This window comes from Oncorhynchus tshawytscha, linkage group LG13, assembly GCF_018296145.1.
Source record: "Oncorhynchus tshawytscha isolate Ot180627B linkage group LG13, Otsh_v2.0, whole genome shotgun sequence".
NCBI lineage: Eukaryota > Metazoa > Chordata > Actinopteri > Salmoniformes > Salmonidae > Oncorhynchus > Oncorhynchus tshawytscha.
This window is the reverse complement of record NC_056441.1, coordinates 64,742,487-64,760,498: the sequence shown is the minus strand read 5'-3', so window position 1 is coordinate 64,760,498 and position 18,012 is coordinate 64,742,487. Positions and strand designations below refer to the sequence as shown.

The 18,012-nt window shown below is 42.5% G+C and overlaps 1 protein-coding gene across 2 annotated transcripts; it reads right to left on the bottom strand.

Annotated features, from left to right (window-relative positions):
• Positions 1-9,209: 9,209 nt before the first annotated feature.
• On the bottom strand, positions 9,210-17,410 carry LOC112265488 (protein FAM222B). Of its 2 annotated transcripts, XM_024442834.2 has the most exons (3): positions 17,325-17,410; positions 15,060-15,190; positions 9,210-14,879 (listed from the first exon to the last, which is right to left on the bottom strand). In XM_024442834.2, the coding sequence occupies exons 2-3, from the start codon at positions 15,142-15,144 to the stop codon at positions 12,748-12,750; spliced, it is 2,217 nt and encodes a 738-aa protein (XP_024298602.1). In that variant the 5' UTR covers positions 15,145-15,190; positions 17,325-17,410; the 3' UTR covers positions 9,210-12,747. The 2 variants fall into 2 exon arrangements, with proteins under 2 accessions (XP_024298602.1, XP_024298603.1); XM_024442835.2 differs by having other exon boundaries at positions 15,060-17,368.
• Between the last annotated feature and the right edge of the window lie 602 nt (positions 17,411-18,012).

Below are 18,012 nucleotides of genomic sequence, written 5' to 3'. Positions count from 1 at the left end.
AGCTAGTAGTCAGTTAGCCACTGCTAGCGGTCATCACCGTTAACTCGGACATCAGCCAGTCTCAGCCCGGTCAATTCCTGCCAGTCTGCACAGCGCGATATCAACCCAGAGCATAACGGACTACTTTTTCTCCTCCACATCTCCGGATTCCTACCGCAAGCTCTGAACCTTTACACCGGATCATCGCAGCTAGCTAGCTGCTATCGGAGTAGCTACTCCTGGCTAACGTCTCTGTTCCGAAGCAAGCACCAGTTAGCATGGAGCTAGCCTGGAGCTAGGCCCATCTCCCGGCTAGCCGAAGAGGTCCATCAGCCAATTCTCGGGCTACAATACTTATTTTGCCAATTGGCCTGGACCCTATTACTGACGACACGGAGCCCCGCCGATCCATCACGGCTGATCTTATTTCACTGTAGAGCCTCCAGCCCTGCTCAATATGCCTTAGCTAGCCCTTTTGTTCCACCCCCCACACATGCAGTGACCTCACCAGGATTCAATGGTGCATCTAGAGACAAAACCTCTCTCATCGTCACTCAATGCCTAGGTTTACCTCCACTGTACTCACATCCTACCATACCCTTGTCTGTACATTATGCCTTGAATCTAGTCTTGTAGGAAAACCCTCAAACGGATCACTAATACCTTTGACCTTACACAGCTAGTTAGAGGGCCAACCAGGGTGACTTGTTGCTCTAAAAGACAGATTGATTTGGTGTTCAGTAATAAACCAGAGAGAGTGACTAAATCATTCAATATGGTTACTGGACTATCTGATCATAATCTGACACTTATAATCAGAAATCTGTCTAAGAGCAGGTTTAACCTCTCTACTGTTAGAAAGCCGGACCAACTAAGAACACCTAAGAGTGAATTAAACTATTTTGGAAACGCAATTAAGGGAATTAATTGGAATGATCTGTTGTCCTATACAGACGTGGAAGCTGATAGTCAAGTTTTTCTATCCACAATCCAGACTACAATAAATGGTTTCCTAAAGAAAATCAAATCCAAACCTGGCCAAAAGAGCACTCTTCCTTGGCTAAATGGAGAAATCTGGAAATTGATGTAAGAACGAGATTATGCTCTAAAATCCAAATTAGAGCATGACAGACGTAGGTTTACCATGTTGAGAAATAAGGTGATGAAAGAAATCAGACAGGCCAAGGCAAACTTTTTTATTAACATAATTGGTGAAGCAAAGGGAAATTCTAAACTGATCTAGGAGAATCTAAAAGAGTTAACAGGGAAAGACCATAGTAACACTGCAAAAAGACTAGAAATCATGGTGAATAACAATCCAACACAGGATGCAGTCGAAATAGCAATAGCCTTCAATTCCTACTTTATTGACTCTGTCAGGGTACTGTCACAGAACACCTCCACTGGTTTCTTGGGCTCAGGTTGAGCGTCATTCACTAGCACTAAGGGAGGTTTCTGAGTCAAAGGTGAACAAGGTGATTAGCTCACTAAAGAACTCTAAAGCCAAAGATGTGTTTGGGGTGGACTTTCTTAAAAACTACAAAGAGTCACTCATTGGCCCCATTACTAAGGTCACCAACAAATCTATTGGTCTCGGTGTTGCCAAGGGTATGGAAGTCGACCATAATAATGGCCATCTTTAAATCGGGCGACCCTGCTGACGTGAGTAACTACAGGCCCATTAGTATACTACCTGTGGTGTCAAAGGTTGTTGAAAAGTGTGTAGCAGAACAACTGATTGCCCACCTCAACAACAGCCCCTTCACATTACACTCCATGCAGTTTGGCTTCAGAGCGAAACACTCCACAGAAACGGCCAACTGCTTTCTTCTGGAAAATGTGAAGTCTAAGATGGACAAGGGGCCGTTGTTGGGGCTGTGTTTCTGGACCTAAGGAAGGCTTTTGATACTGTTAACCATGATATTCTCATCACAAAATTGTCCAAGTTCAAGTTTTCCCCCGATGCCTAGAGATGGATGAAATCATACCTTGAAGGCAGAACTCAGTGAACAATGAGCTGTCGCCCACTCTTAGCTATGATGTGGGCATGCCCCGAAGGTCAATACTAGGGCCCCCATCCTGTACATTAATGATCTGCCTTCTGTCTGTACTGGGTCTGAAGTTCAAATGTATGCAGATGATACAGTGATATGTGTGCATGCGAAGAGCAAACTACAAGCTGCACAAGAACTCACTACTGTAAAGGTCCAGGTTACAAAGTGTCTCAGTGTTTGCATCTCAATGTGAAAAAAACGGTTCTTCACAAAGAGGGCAACAGATGCTACTAAGCCAGATGTCTATGTGTCAGGGGAGAAGCTCCAGGTGGTATCTGATTTTAAGTACCTTGGCATCATACTTGATTCCAATCTCTCTTTTAAAAAGCATGTGAAAAAGGTAATTCAGATAACCAAATTCAACCTAGCTAATTTTCGATTTATACGAAATTGTTTGACTACAGAGGTAGCAAAACTGTCCTTCAAATCTATGATACTCCCCCACTTAACATACTGCTTGACTAGTTGGGCCCAAGCTTGCAGTACAACATTAAAACCAATTCAGTCTGTCGACAAATAGGCTCTCAACGTGCTTGATAGGAAGCCCAATAGCCATCATCACTGTTACATCCTCAGAAAGCATGAGCTCCTGAGTTGGGAAAATCTTGTGCAATACACCGACGCATGTCTTGTATTCAAGATCCTAAATGGCCTGACTCCCCCTCCACTCAGTATTTTTGTTAACTTCTTGCGACTAGCAATCCCGGATCCGGGAGCGTAATCATAGCCTCAAACGAATTAGCATAACGCAGCGGACATAAATACCCCTAGAAACTTTTCCTATTCATGAAAATCGCAAATGAAATATATTCAAACACAAGCTTAGCCTTTTGTTAATCACACTGTCATCTCAGATTTTCAAAATAAGCCAACGCTAGACAAGCATTTGTAAGTTTATCATGGCATAATGCTATGCTAGGCTCTGCTGGCAGCAGGCAACATTTTCACGAAAATAAGAAAAGCAACCAAATTAAATCATTTACCTTTGAAGAACTTCAGATGTTTTCACTCAGACTCCCAGTTAGATAGCAAATGTTCAAAAATACTATTTTTGTAGGTGAAATAGCTCCGTTTGTTCTTCACGTTTGGCTGAGACACTACAACACCAAACTTTTTTCCAAATTAGCTCCATAATATCGACAAACATGGCAAACGTTGTTTAGAATCAATCCTCAAGGTGTTTTCCACATATCTATTCGATAAAATATCCGTCAGGACAATTGGTTTCTCATAAGAAGTGATTGGAAAATGTCTACTTGTGTACTTTACGCAAGATTTTCTGCCGGAGCCATCATGTGACCACTTGCTAAATGTGGTCCCTTACGGCTATTCTTCAACACAAATGCGTAAAAAGACGTCACAATACTTTAGACACCTTGGGGAATACGTAGAAAACGTAAGCTCATTCGTAGCTCATTCACAACCATATAAGGAGTCATTGGCATGAGGCGGTTTCAAAAAATGTGGCACTTCCTGATTGGATTTTTCTGGGTTTCACCTGTAACATCAGTTCTGTTGCAATCACAGACAATATCTTTGCAGTTTTGGAAAGTGTTTTCTATCCAAAGCTGTCAATTATATGCATAGTCGAGCATCTTGTCATGACAAAATTTAAAACGGGAACGTTTTTTTATCCAAAAATGAAAATACTGCCCCCTAGTTATAAAAGGTTAATGTATTTACTTGTGAGTGCCCTTGTTCGTCGTGTAGTTCTGAACAGAACTACAGAGTTCACTCTTCCATTCGCTTCTGAAGCTGCTTATTTGAAGATAAGCCAGCTATACCGATGGTTCCAGTGGGGTGAAGAGAGTAGCGTACGGTGACTTGAGACTCGTAGCAGGATGGGATGGTTTGGAGAGTGTGAGATATTTGACTCAGGACAGCTAATCAGCTGTATCAGTGATTGTCTGAGAGGGGAGTTTGTCGCCTCTTCCTCCTCATGTTGATAGTCAGGATTTAGACCACTTCAGACATGGGCTGCAGCTCCCTGTCTTTCCTGGTTCAAAGAAAGGTGAGTTTAATTCTTCACCTCATGTTGAGGTTCAAAGTTCCAACCATTTCAGACATGTACCTTCCCACCCTACGCATTTCTGGTCTAATGTTAATTTCGTTACCAAGACATTTTATGCACTCTGGCCTTAAGGGATGGCTCTGTTCATCTGACATACCCTTCTGACCTCACTCGGGGTGTGGCTACTTAAAACCTCTTCATCCTACTTGAGACGCAGACGTCCCAACTAGAGCTCTGGAAATGCAAATGCCCTACGCTAAACGCTAATAGTATTAGTTAAAACGCAAACGTTCATTAAAATACACATGCTTGGTATTGAATTAAAGCTACACTCGTTGTGAATCCAGGCACCAAGTCAGATTTTTAAAATGCTTTTCGGCGAAAGCATGAGAAGCTATTATCTGATAGCATGTAACACCCCAAAAGACCCGTAGGGGATGTAAACAAAAGAATTAGCATAGTCGGCGCTACACAAACCGCACAATAAAATATAAAACATTCATTACCTTTGACCATCTTCTTTGTTGGCACTCCTTGATGTCCCATAATCAATACTGGGTCTTTTTTTCGATTAAATCGGTCCATATATAGCCTAGATATCGATCTATGAAAACTGTGTGATAAACGGAAAAAAATAGCGTTTCATAACGTAACGTCATTTTTTAAAAGTTAAAAAGTCGACGATAAACTTTCACAAAACACTTCGAAATACCTTTCTAATGCAACTTTAGGTATTACTACACGTTAATAAGCTATAAAAATCATCAGGAGGCGATGTAAATTCGATAGCTGGTCGTCTGGAAAAAATGTCCGGAAAAACACCGAGACAATGCATCAAGTTGGTGGTCGGAGGGAATCGGTTCCTTTTGGTCGGATCTACCAAGAATCAAATCAGAATCAAATGAGAAGACTCTATACATCCTGTGGAAGCTGTAGGTACTGCAACCTCGGCCTCATTTAATACGGTTCACCTTTAACAATGGGTTGAAGTGGCGCATGGATATTTTTTTCCATCTCCAGTGATCAGATTTTCCTGCGCTTTTCGATGAAACAGACGTTCTGTTATAGTCACAGCCGTGATTTAACCAGTTTTAGAAACGTTAGAGTGTTTTCTATACACACATACTAATCATATGCATATACTATATTCCTGGCATGAGTAGCAGGACGCCAAAATGTTGTGCGATTTTTAACAGAATGTTCGAAAAAGTAGTAGGGGGTAGGCTTAAGAGGTTTTAATGTGTAAAGGATATGATTAGAAGTTATCTCTTATGACTCCTAAAATCACAGTCATATCTTAACAATAATACTTTCATCATTGTTCATATCATATGCACAACATATTGGATGTAAATTTGACAGATAAAGGGGGTATCCTTTCCAAGTTACAGTAGTTCATCCATACAGTTTCAATGACATTTCCCACATTCTTTATGTTAGAATTATTGTTCCATTATCCACTTTTTGGACGTTAGAGAGTTTTGGGTGGGCAAATGTCTCTGGAGACAAAGGGAAATTCCTTAAGCCAATACTGGAGGGTAGAGAGAAAGTCCTCTCCTGCTTAATTTACGGTGAGAGAAGGTCTGGTTATTGTCAGTCATTGCCAAGCTGATCTGATCCATTGTGATACTCCTATGACAGTCATGACACCACAATGGAACTGTTCAAGTTCACCATTGGCATAGGAGACCTGGAGTTCATGGAGCAGGTCCAGTACAAAGAGGTGTGTACATGGGATCTGTATTGTGAGACCTTTATTTTGATAGTGAGACTTTAATTAGATTTTTCTGGCTCTGGGGTAAAGAGCAGGGTATGTGCTCATTTTATGTGTTTTTTTATTTATTTCTCAGAGTAAGGTGTGGAGTACTCTGATTGAATTTAACCTTTGCGTCTTATACTGAAGTTGTCATAGTGCCTCTGAATCATCGTTCTTTATCATCGGCCTTACAGGTGTTTTAGATTCTACTCATATCCTACATTGTGCTCACCTACGGCCACCATGCTTATCACCCTCATGGGAAAGACAGTGGAAAAGATTTCCAGAGAGCAAAAGGATCTAGCAACTGCAGGTAAACAAACTTTCTTTTTCTTTCTTTTTACTATTTTCTACATTGTAGAATAATAGTGAAGACATCAAAACTATGAAATAACACATGGAGTCATGTAGTAACCAAAAAAAGTGTTACATATATATTCGAGATTCTTCAAAGTAGCCACACGTTGCCTTGATGACAGCTTTGCACACTCTTGGAATTCTCTCAACCAGATTCACATAGAATGCTATTCCAACAGTCTTGAAGAAGTTCCCACATATGCTGAGCACTTGTTGGCTGCTTTTCCTTCACTCTGCAGTCCAACTCATCCCAAACCATCTCAATTGGGTTGAGGTGGGGTGATTGTGGAGGCCAGGCCATCTGAGGCAGCACTCCATTACTCTAATGCTTGGTCAAATAGCCCTTACACAGCCTGGAGATGTGCTGGGTCATTGTCCTGTTGAAAAACAGATGATAGTCCCACGAATCGCAAACCAGATGGGATAGCGTATCGCTTCAGAATGCTGTGGTAGCCATGATAGTGAAGTTTGCCTTAAATTCTAAATAAATCACTGACAGTGTCACGAGCAAAGCACCCCCACACCATCACACCTCCTCCTCTACGCCTCATGGTGGGAAACACATATGCAGAGATCATCTGTTCACCTACTCTGTGTCTCAGAAAGACACAGCGGTTAGAACCAAAAATCTCAAATTTGGACTCATCAGACCAAAGGACAGCTTTCCACCGGTCTAATGTCCATTGTTCGTGTTTCTTGGCCCAAGCAAGTCTCTTCTTATTTGTGTCCTTTAGTAGTGGTTTCTTTGCAGCAATTCGACCATGAGGGCCTGATTCATGCAGTCTCCTCTGAAGTCTCCTGTTACTTGAACTCCGTGAAGCATTTATTTGGGCTGCAATTTCTGAGGCTGTTAACTCTAATGAACGTATCCTCTGCAGCAGACGTAACTTTGGGTCTTCCTTTCCTGTGGCAGTCCTCACGAGAGCCAGGATCATCATAGCGCTTGGTGGTTTTTGCGATTGCACTTGAAAAAATGTTAAAGTTATTGAAATTTTCCGTATTGACTGACCTTCATGTCTTAATGATAGACTGTCGTTTTTCTTTGCTTATTTGAGCTGTTCTTGCCACATTATGGACTTTTACCAAACAGGGCTATCTATTGCTGGGCTGATGAAACAGTGGATTAGGGCGGCAGGTAGCCTAGTGGTTATTGTGTTGGACTAGCTACCGAACGTTTGCGAGATCAAATCCCTGAGCCGACAAGGTAAAAATCTGTCGTTCTGCCCCTGAACAAGGCAGTTAACCTACTGTTCCTAGGCTGTCATTGAAAATAAGAATTTGTTCTTAACTGACTTGCCTTGCTAAATAAAAGGTTAAAAAAAGTATATATATTTTGTATACCACCCATACCTGGTCACAACATAGCTGATTGGCTCAAATGTATTACAAAGGAAATAAATTCCACAAATGAACTTTTAACAAGGCACACCTGTTAATTGAAACGGATTCCAGGTGAATAACTCATGAAGCTGGTTGAGAGAATGCCAAGATTGTGCAAAGCTGTCATCAAGGCAAAGGATGGCTACTTTGAAGAATCTTTGGTTTTTTGGTTACTACATGATTCCGTGTGTGTTATTTCCTAGTTTTGATGTCTTCACTGTTATTCTACATTGTAGAAAATAGTACAAATAAAGAAATACCCTTGAATAAGTAGGTGTCCAAACTTTTGACCGGTACTGTATGTGAGATTATACAACAGGTGGGTCTAATCCTGCACGCTGATTGGTTAAAACCGCATTCCAGCCAGTGTCTATCCCACAAGTTACCACAGGCTAAATCTATGACGTTAAAATGCTTATTTACTCTGTTCCATATGACTGCGCAATCCACTGTCTCACAAGCCCAGCAATTGTTAAACTTGATCTCCAGCGATAAGGACGTTGCCAGTATTACAATGGAACATTCAGAACAAACGACTGGGTCCTGTCCATAGATACAGAACAAAAAGAATGAAAGTCTGGGTCGCGTCTCTGGCAACGGAACGACCAGCCGGCTTGGGTAGCAACCCTAGATTTGTGTCCGGACTATATCTTATGAATGAAATAGTATGAATAAAATAATACAAATAAAGTTTTTAATGAAAATATGTCAGTCATTATTTGAATATGTTGGAAACCCTTTGTATAAAAGTGATAATGCCCTTGAAGCTGGTGTTTGGAGGATATATTGGCACGGTTTGCTGGTAACAACTGTGCCAATATATCCTTCAAACACCAGCTTCTCTGTCATTATCACTTAATTAGGCAATGGCTACAGTGGTTCTATTGTTGCAGGTGTGACCTTAAGTATTTTTATACATGTTTAGAGTTGAGGAAGTAAATTGGGAAAAATGACACAGACCTGGGTATAGTCAAGGAGGATCCTGGTAACTGTGACATAATCAGACCACACCCTCGTGTGCCATCAGACCACACCATAACACCTATGTATGGTGACAAACAGATCTGTAGAGCTAACGGAGGTTATTCCTCATCTGCTCAAGTCCATTATTCAAACTAATAAATCTGAACTATTCATTTTTTGAATACTTACTATATTTGTATTGGCCTTTTATTTGATACATTAAAGAGGTGTTGTCCAGTATGCTACAGAAGGTGCCAGTATGAGGCAACAATGATTAGCAGAACCATATCCACTCAAGCTGACATTTGTATTTGCAGGGAGATGGCTCTATCCTGAAAAGGTTTAGCTTGTCCACTCGCCGCAGCTCCACATCCATGAGCTCTGGAGTCTTGAGTTCATCCTACCTAACCTCACACACCCTAGATGGTGATTTCTGACATGTTTGCATTGGTGTCTGTCAAATCTTACATTAGCACACCAACCATATGACTATTGGATATTATTTCTAGACTGTCAACAAATCCATAAAAAATGTATAATCGATGTTTGGGAATTATAAACAATTGGAAGTGTTTAACTTAATTCCATCCATGAATTGACATAGAAGAATGACTATTAGAAATGTTTTTATATCCTTTGAAAATCCCCTGTTTCATAGACATCTCAAGCCTTGCTGTTACAAATAAAATAAACTGAAAATAAAAAGGTATCAGTTTTGCAAATGCAAACTTTATTTTGGTTAGGAGGGAATGTTAGTGCAAAGCATAGTTCAAGGATAGGTAAGCTGGAATAACACAACCACTGCCATTCATCTCACATTTCCACTTATGTGGAGCAAAAACACTCACCAGCACCATTAACATCAGTCCCACATTCTGTTCCTACAACTGTCTAGAGGGCAGCAGACCACTATTTTGTCACAACCTTAAAATAGCATGATTCTTTAAAACTAATACAAACCAACATGGCGAAAGAATGTTAGCATCCAAAATGGCACACTACTTTCGAAATAGTGCACCACTTTTGACTATGACCCTAGGTCAAGTCGTACACTATGTAGTGAATAGGATGCCATTTCAGACATAGTATGTAACTAGGCTTTGGGCCATGGTGATTATGATTGAGGGGAAGGCTTGGTGAGTTTGGTCAGTGATTCAGCAGCAGCCGTTCAGACTCCCAACATTGTCTGGAATCATTGTGGTATGTAAACGCGGACGCCTGTCCAGTATCAGTAGTTACAGTTAGAAGCTTGGTCCCCCCCAAAATGGATAGATGTGCATAAGTATCTAGGCTTTACACCCCTTCTCTCACACACACCCACACATACTATTTCATATGAAATGTCTCCGCTGGGCTTAATATTAGAAAGTGTAACTGTAAACCTGACGTTCTCGGGCTGTAACATGGCTGTACAACATTATAGAACAAGTAAATCAGGTCAAATGTAACAACAGGTACATTGTTTGGTTCACTGCAGCAACAGTTGGTCCATTTCCACTACACTACAATCTCGCATTTCAAAAATCCATGACAACACATTATAAATAGGAACCTTTATTCCAATAGTACAACCCATACATCATTACTATACACACACACACACACTCTTGTGTGTTCAGATTAGAATTCAATAGCAGCTTCAAGGGCCAGGCACATCAGGAACACAACAGTAGTAAGAGCCAAACAGAATCTAGCTACTGCCCTCAGGGAAGAAAGCTCAATCCATAACATTAAAGGTGCTACACAGAACATCTCCCCTATGTGGAAGCTAGGAGAATTGCAAAGGTACTAGGCTGCATTCAAAACAAATGTACCATCTCCCCCACAACATGGAGACAAACGCTTGAACCTTTTACTTTCGGTTTTGGTCCACCAGCTTTAAACAGCTGTAAAAACATTTTTGTTACTAACAAGATATTTCACAGCAATTTAGATGGTACAATGATTCCCTCCACTATTCAGTGCTTGTTTTTCTCACAAACTGAAAATGAGCGAACCGTGTAGAATTTTAGCAACCAGGAAATTAGAGACATTTTTACATTGGCTGCTTGACCCGATTTCCACACAGGCAAAGTCAAAACAGCTTTCCCATTTTGACAGATGCCACTCTGGCGGTAGAAATCAATAGGTGTTTATAACATCACTGGCGGGCAGGTAAGTAATACTGTGAAACACTTATCATTCCCCTAGTACTGCAGATATATTATGGCAATTTTCTGAATGACAATGCAAACTTTTTTAGAAAAAAAAAAGGTGTAGCGCCTTTAAGGCTACATAACCCCTATAAATAAGATTACCTCTATGACTTAACCTTTCCATCGCTTACTGAATGCAGCTAGTTGTGAGACATCAGTTTGCATTGTTTTGTGTCTGATCATATGCATTAACTATGGCACCCGTGTGGAAAAACCTATGGCTTCAGGATGCAGTGTACAAATAAATAAATGAGCTAAGAACTAAATTAGTGTAGGGCATTTGTCACGTAGAAACAACGAAAGAAATGTAGTCCAAAGACCATAGTTACAGCCCAGTGCCACACACCTATGAACCTCTGCTTAACACTATTCATACTTATTATCCTTTAAAAGGAGGACTTTCACTTAGCAATTTAACAATGGCCTTAAATGAAAACATATGCAGAAACAATTTTCGATATAGGATGCGAAACCATGCACTGTTTAAGGAAATCCGGCATGGTGTAAAAAGTCAACATTTAAGGTAGAAGGTAACTAATATAACATTTAAGGCTTTTTTCCCAAGAGTTATCAGGGAGGAGGAAAGAGTAAGCCAAATTAAACTGAGGAAAAACGCAGCATGCTAGACTCATAGAAATATCATTACTTAGACGTAATCATATTTCTATGGCTAGACCCATCTACAAGCATGAGGAGGTAACCTGCATTTAAAATAACTGGACTGAACCCCGGTTCTCCTTTCTAGGTAGTAGAGACAACACAGTTAGGGTTAGGCTAGCAAGTGAAGGAAAAGAGGTATCCCAACAAGCAAGCTAGATCTGTTTTCTGAAGCGAACCAGCTTCTGATAGCGTCACATTCAAGCTCAGTCTTTAGCCGTACTACGACAGTGGATATTGCTCATACACCTGTCACTAATTCTAGCAGGCTTGTAACTGCACGTTGCACATGGCTAGTCGAATGCCATACTTTTCATGAAGACTCAGTTGACCAAAGTTAACTCGCTAACTCTTCAAACCTGCTTCGTAGGATACCCCTCAGCTTACCAGAACCCCCAGACAGGTAAAGATCCACAAGGAATCCATTCACTTGTTTACAGTAGTATAGTGGTGAAACAAATAAATATTTTAACTCTCCGGTATGTTTGGTTGTACTTGCACACTTGCAAGTGATCAATTTGGTCTAAGCAAACACAGACCATTCCTTTCAAAATCAGGGGATTGATCCTACTGGGTTCACATTATTCAAAAGACAATGTTTTTCCCAAAGGGAGGTTTTGTTCCTTTTGTAAATGTTTACCATGACATTTCGATTCTCTAAGTCCTCATACTGAAAGCGTCACTGGAGAAATTCAAGTAGAGACAATTTAATTTAAGTAACAGAACAAGGTAGGGATTAAAAAAAACTAAAAACGACTTCTTAAGAAATCCGTCTTAAGGTCTTATCACACACAAGAGGGCAGGACAAAATGGTTGTAGCAGTACCTTACTCTATATTGGGAGAGATTGAAGTAAGAATATACTCAGACATGAACCTGATTCATATTAGCATACAAAAATACCCATTCATATGTAAACATAGGCCAGGAAATAACACCCCATTTTCAGCCGCTGCATTGGCAGCTATTAGGCCACTAATGTTGTAAAAGGGCGTGGTTGGTTCCATGACAACCTGGGGATAACTATGGTAATTATTATGTGGAAAGGAAGTAGCCCTACTAGGTTCTCTACTTAGTCCTAGATCACAATAGAGTATTCCAGAAAATACTACAAGAAGCAGATGTCCATGTTGTGGTATGAGTAAGTATTCTTCATCATTAGAATAACAATCAAGAACCCTTCATCTGGCACTAAGGTTTAACAGATACCTTTAAGGGCTAAGGACCTACTTTTAAAACACATAAGTCAGCGATTAAACATTGAGAGCAGGAGCAACCGACTAGGGAGAACATTCAATTGATCACTTGCAAGAACTCTACAACATGTGGACACCTGATTATAATCTTGAATCATTCACCAACCATGACACACAACTGGTAAGGTGAAGACTGCTATCTATCTATAGCCTGGGTGATGAGCGGGGATATTTCTACCGTTGCCTAGCTCTGGGCCCTGGGCTAGAGCTCTACCCATGGGGGGCCTATGCATCTTCCCCATGGCACCTGGGTTATGTTGGAATGCCTGGAAATCCCCAGCCAGGTAATCAGACACATTCTGCTTCATCAGCTTGGTCTGACCCGAACCTGGGAACCCGGGTCTGGCTCCTGGTCGGTACTGTGATCCTGGTGTGCTGCAGTCTATGGAGGCCCCTGACGGGCCCCCCTGGAAGGCCAAATCCAGAGGGCCAAAACCATCACTTTTGCCTGCTTGTAGGACACTGCCCCATGGAGCCTGCAGGTAGCACCCGTTGGTGTAGCTGGGCATGGTGCCACCCGGTGGGCCGGTTACGGAGGGCGAGGGGGTTGTCTTGTCTGATGGGTGTTTAAGGTAGAAGGCTTGTGGCTGCGAGGCCAGCAGCACGTGGGGATAGTTGAGGGTCTTGGCAAGGAAGACAGGCCCAGAGGGGATTTCTCTCCTGGGGTTCTTGCTGGGGTTGGTTCCCTCGGGCAGGTGCTGCTTGTGAGCCAGCTGGTGCTGGTTCCAGGAGTGTTGGAGTTGCTGCTGATGAACCTGTTGGAGCTGCTGTACCTGATTATGTTGTTGCTGCTGGTGAACCTGTTGGAGCTGCTGTAACTGCTGCTTTATGTCAGTGTGGAAAGCAGGTGGCAACCTGTTCATGACAGCTATGTTGGGCTGTAGGCCACCAGCAGGGCCCTGCGACTCTTCAGGGGCCTTCTCTGTGGGGCCCAGCAGGCAGGAGGGAAGGAGGTCCAGATTGTGGGGTGTGTTGACCCTGGAGCTGGCATTGATGAGAAGGTTACGGCTGATGGGGCTGGGGTTGGCAATCTGGCCCTCACACACCGAGGTGGCACCCATTCCGGCCCGAGCCTGACAGAACTGGTTGATCTGGTGCACGATGCTGCTCAGGTCTGTGCCCGGCCGGTTGTGGTGCAGGCAGGCCGCCATGGATAGCGGGATGGTGGAGGTAGATACAGTTACGTTTGGCGGGACGTCTGCATCTGGCAGCTTCCTGGGGCCGTAGGGGGGGCCTGGCTGGGGCTGCAGGGCAGAGGGCGGGCCAGGGCCGGCACCGGAGGTCTGGGGGAACTGCTGAGATGGGGGGAGGCCCTGGGAATGTTGCAGACTGGGTGGAGGCTGGGACTGGGCTACGTCAGGCTGGTGCCGGAGGCCCTGGGGGAGAGGCTGTGACAGGCTCTGGGGGGGCTGCATGCCCTGGGAATGTTGCAGACTAGGTGGAGGCTGGGCCTGGGCTAAGTCAGGCAGGTGTCGGAGACCTTGAGCCTGAGCCACAGCCTGCTGTACTAAAGCTTGTTGGTGAGGAAGAGTCTGGTGCTGCAGCGTCTGAGGATGAAAAAGATGCTGCTGCTGTAAGGTTTGTGGCCGAGTCTGATTTTGCTGTCGTAAAGTCTGCGTGTGAGGCAAACTTTGCTGCCGCTGGATATTCTGGGGGTGCGCCAGATTCTGCTGTTGCTGCTGTACAGTTTGCAGCTGGGACAAGCTTGGTTGCCGCTGTAAAGTTTGAGGGTGGGCCATGTTCTGTTGCTGTAAAGTTTTAGGTTGAGGAATATTCTGTGGCTGTGAAGTCACACGATGAGCCATGTTGTGCTGCTGTACAGCATGCTGTGGATGTGGGAGGGGGAGGCCCTGTTTCTGATTCAATGCCTGGTGTTGGGTTTGGGACATGCCCTGGAGGTGGGGGACAGGCTCGGGGAGATTTAAAGAGCTTGGAGCGACGTGCGACCCGCTGTGGAGGTTCATGGCTGCTTTGGGAAGCAGATGGGCTTGGCTGCCGTCTGTGTCTTTGAGGGCGGTTTTCCCGGTCGAAGTGCGGAGGACGGCTAGGAGGCCCGCTCTGGTGCTGCTGACCTGAGACTGGTAGGGGCTGTGGCGCTGGCTGGACGTGTCCAACCCGTTCACTGTGCGGCGGATGTGCTTTCTCTGAGGTACTTTGACACTGTTGGGGAAGATCTTTATGGTCAGAGGCTTGTTGGCGACTTTCTTAGCAAAGGCATCTAATTCTGCTGGGGTTGGATAGTTGGCAGATCTCATCTTCTGTGTAGTGTCCCCTAGGATGGAAAGAAGGACAGAGAGAGACAGAACAAGGAATTTTTGCATAACCAAAGTTTCTTCATTCAACTAGTGACTGGAAAGGATTTACAACTCATTAAGTAGAAATATGAATAGGAAACTGATTTTAGATTTCTATGAAACTATAGTATTCAATTCTATCAGATAAAAACACTTACATTGCTGAAGTCCAGTGTTCATCTGCGTGTGGGAGAGAAATCGGGTTGTTGGGTCACCTGATGATGCTGGCAGACAGGCCAGCATGTCACACTTCCACTAATGCAACATGGGAAACACTCTCCTCACCATGCTGAGAGAGAGACGCCACATTGACCATGTAAAATGACTCAGCCATAAGGCTATTTATTTCCTGTACATTGTAACCTTTCTAAAATGGCAGTCAATTAGTAATCAGCCCGCATTTGTGCCTCAGCCTTTTACAGCAAACACCCTGCCTGCCGCTAGACAGACAGAGCAGGGGGCTTAAGATGGAGACGCCTTTTCTCCTTTCCCAGGGCACAGCAGGACATACTGCATGATGGCTACTGGCTGAAGAACCTCAAACTGGCTCCACCAATCTCTGTGTCTGCATCCCAAATTACACCCTGTATATTGTACTACTACTGACCAGGGCCCATAGAGTGGTGAGGAGGAAGAGGAGCTCCACAGACCCTTAGCCTCCAGAAGTAATTTAGCCATTGCGATGTGTAGAGTTGATATTTTGTCAAGTTTTCTTGAGTCAATTAACTCGACATTATTAATGAGTAATCCAGTAAAGTCAGATTTAATCAACAACTACAATAGTCAGTAGTCAATAGTTAACTACAAGGTTAAGGGTACAAGACCGTGTACATATGGAAAAATCCCTACATATCCCATCAAGCCAAGCGGGGAGAGGCTGCCTGTTGTCACAGTTCCAAGACCAGTCAGATACTTCCAGCTAACCCTATGCCAATGAAGATGGTGGATCTCAAAACTGAACTTGGATCAGAGTTAAGTAGCAATGATATCCTACGCCAACTGTCGTCTTACGACATATCTTGAAACGGTCATGACTTTTCAACAAAATACAATTTAAGTTTCTTTCTAGCAAATGACTTAGTTACATGATTGTATAACTAGCAAAGGAGTTTTGAAGTTGAGAGTACAGTATATGAAGTTTGGTAATGAGGTTGAAAACTAGCATAGTTCAGTTAGCCAGCTGGTTTAAATCAAATTTTATTGGTCACAAAGACATATTTAGATGTTATTGCAGGTGTACCGAAATGCTTGTTTAGCCAGGGAAAATGAGCTCAAGTCTAGTGCTTATGTGCAGCTCAGTTGGTAGAGCATGGTACTTGCAACCCCAGGGTTGTGGGTTCGATTCCTATTTTTATTTATCTAACCAAGTCAGTTAAGAACACATTTTTACAAACAATGACTGCCTACTCTGGCCAATCCCTAATGATGCTGGGCCAATAGTGGGGGACCAGTATGAAAATGTATGCACTCACTACTGTAAGTCAATCTGGATCAGAGTCTGCTAAATGACTAATGTAAATGCTTTACAATACTAAGCCATGCAGGACAGCTGTGTTTAAAGTATGTAATGGTGCTTTAACGTCACACAGAACACCCTTCAGTTCTGGAACAAAGCTAAATTTGTCAGAACCCAGAAGTCCCAATGACTCAAGAATGCAAAGTCTTACACTGTAGCTGATTAGTGTCCAGCTGACCAGTTCTTGAAAAGGATGGAGCTACTAGTTACAATAAATATACTCAGACAGTCTGATGACTAGGTCTACCATAAATGTTATTGCATCATTGCGTAAATATCAATAACAGTCATTCAACGTTGGCTCTGGCCTGGGTAGGGTTTCTCTGATCTAGAATGCGAGGACATTAATATAACTAGTTATGAACAAAGACCTTAAATACAAACTAGCTGGTGTCATCGTTGAGTAGCATTGTCGTCTAGTAGTCAATAGACCACTTAAAATGTAAATGAGCGCTAACTATTTAGCTACACAATATTAGCGTGCCAAAAAGTACTTATTTTTTTCCAAACAAACTACATAACACAGGCATTGTAGTTCTAATCAGTAACGTTGCTTAGGGTAACGTACTGTTTACACGAGAAGTTAACCGTTAAGTTAGTCAGTTGATAAAGAAGCAAGCAATATAGCGAGCAAACAAGCTAGTGTTAAATACATCGAGTCATAGCACCACAAAGCATTGAACACTTCTTTGTGCTGCTAGCGATCAGCTAGGTTAACTAGCTAACGTTAGCCAGCTATCATAACCGGCGTCTGATAGCTACTGAAGTAAACATTTTGCAAAAGGAAACGCTGGAAAGTCATAATACGCAAAATACATTCTCCCCGCGAAATCAAGAGAAAGGTATTTGAGAAAACATTCTTGCGAGATGATCGAACATTGATATTTTGGTTATGACGTTAGCTCACCGATGCTTTTTTAGCTGCTTGCTTTCTGCAACAGAAACTTTGAGAAGGCATGCGCATTAGGCACCCGGAGTTCTAGGACCTTTATTCGGTATATTTTAGGTGTGCATACTGAATGCCTGACTAATATTCCTTGGTGATCAGACAAGAGATGGAAGTGCTGAGACTCTTCATGCAAGAGGTATTTAAAAACGATTTATGATAAGGATTGATTGAATGAATGACAGGCCTTGGCTCAAGTTAGTCTTGCTAGAATGCAATACTTTACTAACTGGTTTTACATGCCATGAATGTGTCAGCTAGCTTTGATCATACTGTTCACCCCAGACCATATATCAATATCTATGATGTACACCCACCCTGTTGTCTACTGAATTATTACATTGCCATTAGAGAAACAGCACAACTATTTGTTGTAATTTTATTAGAATGACAGATGAAGACATATGGTAATTTTATATAATGTTACAGATGAACAACATTCACACATATGTAGGATCACTTGTGTCCTGTTGAGAAAAATCTACATTACCACAAAACTGGTGGCATAAGTACATGCACTGTGAATGATTATCTCTACATTTGACACAACAGTAAAGTGATGATTTTCACACAAAAATGACAAAAGCACATTTCCAAATTACCTCTGGATCAAACATACAATATCTTCAGTGGTTTGTATAAAATTGTA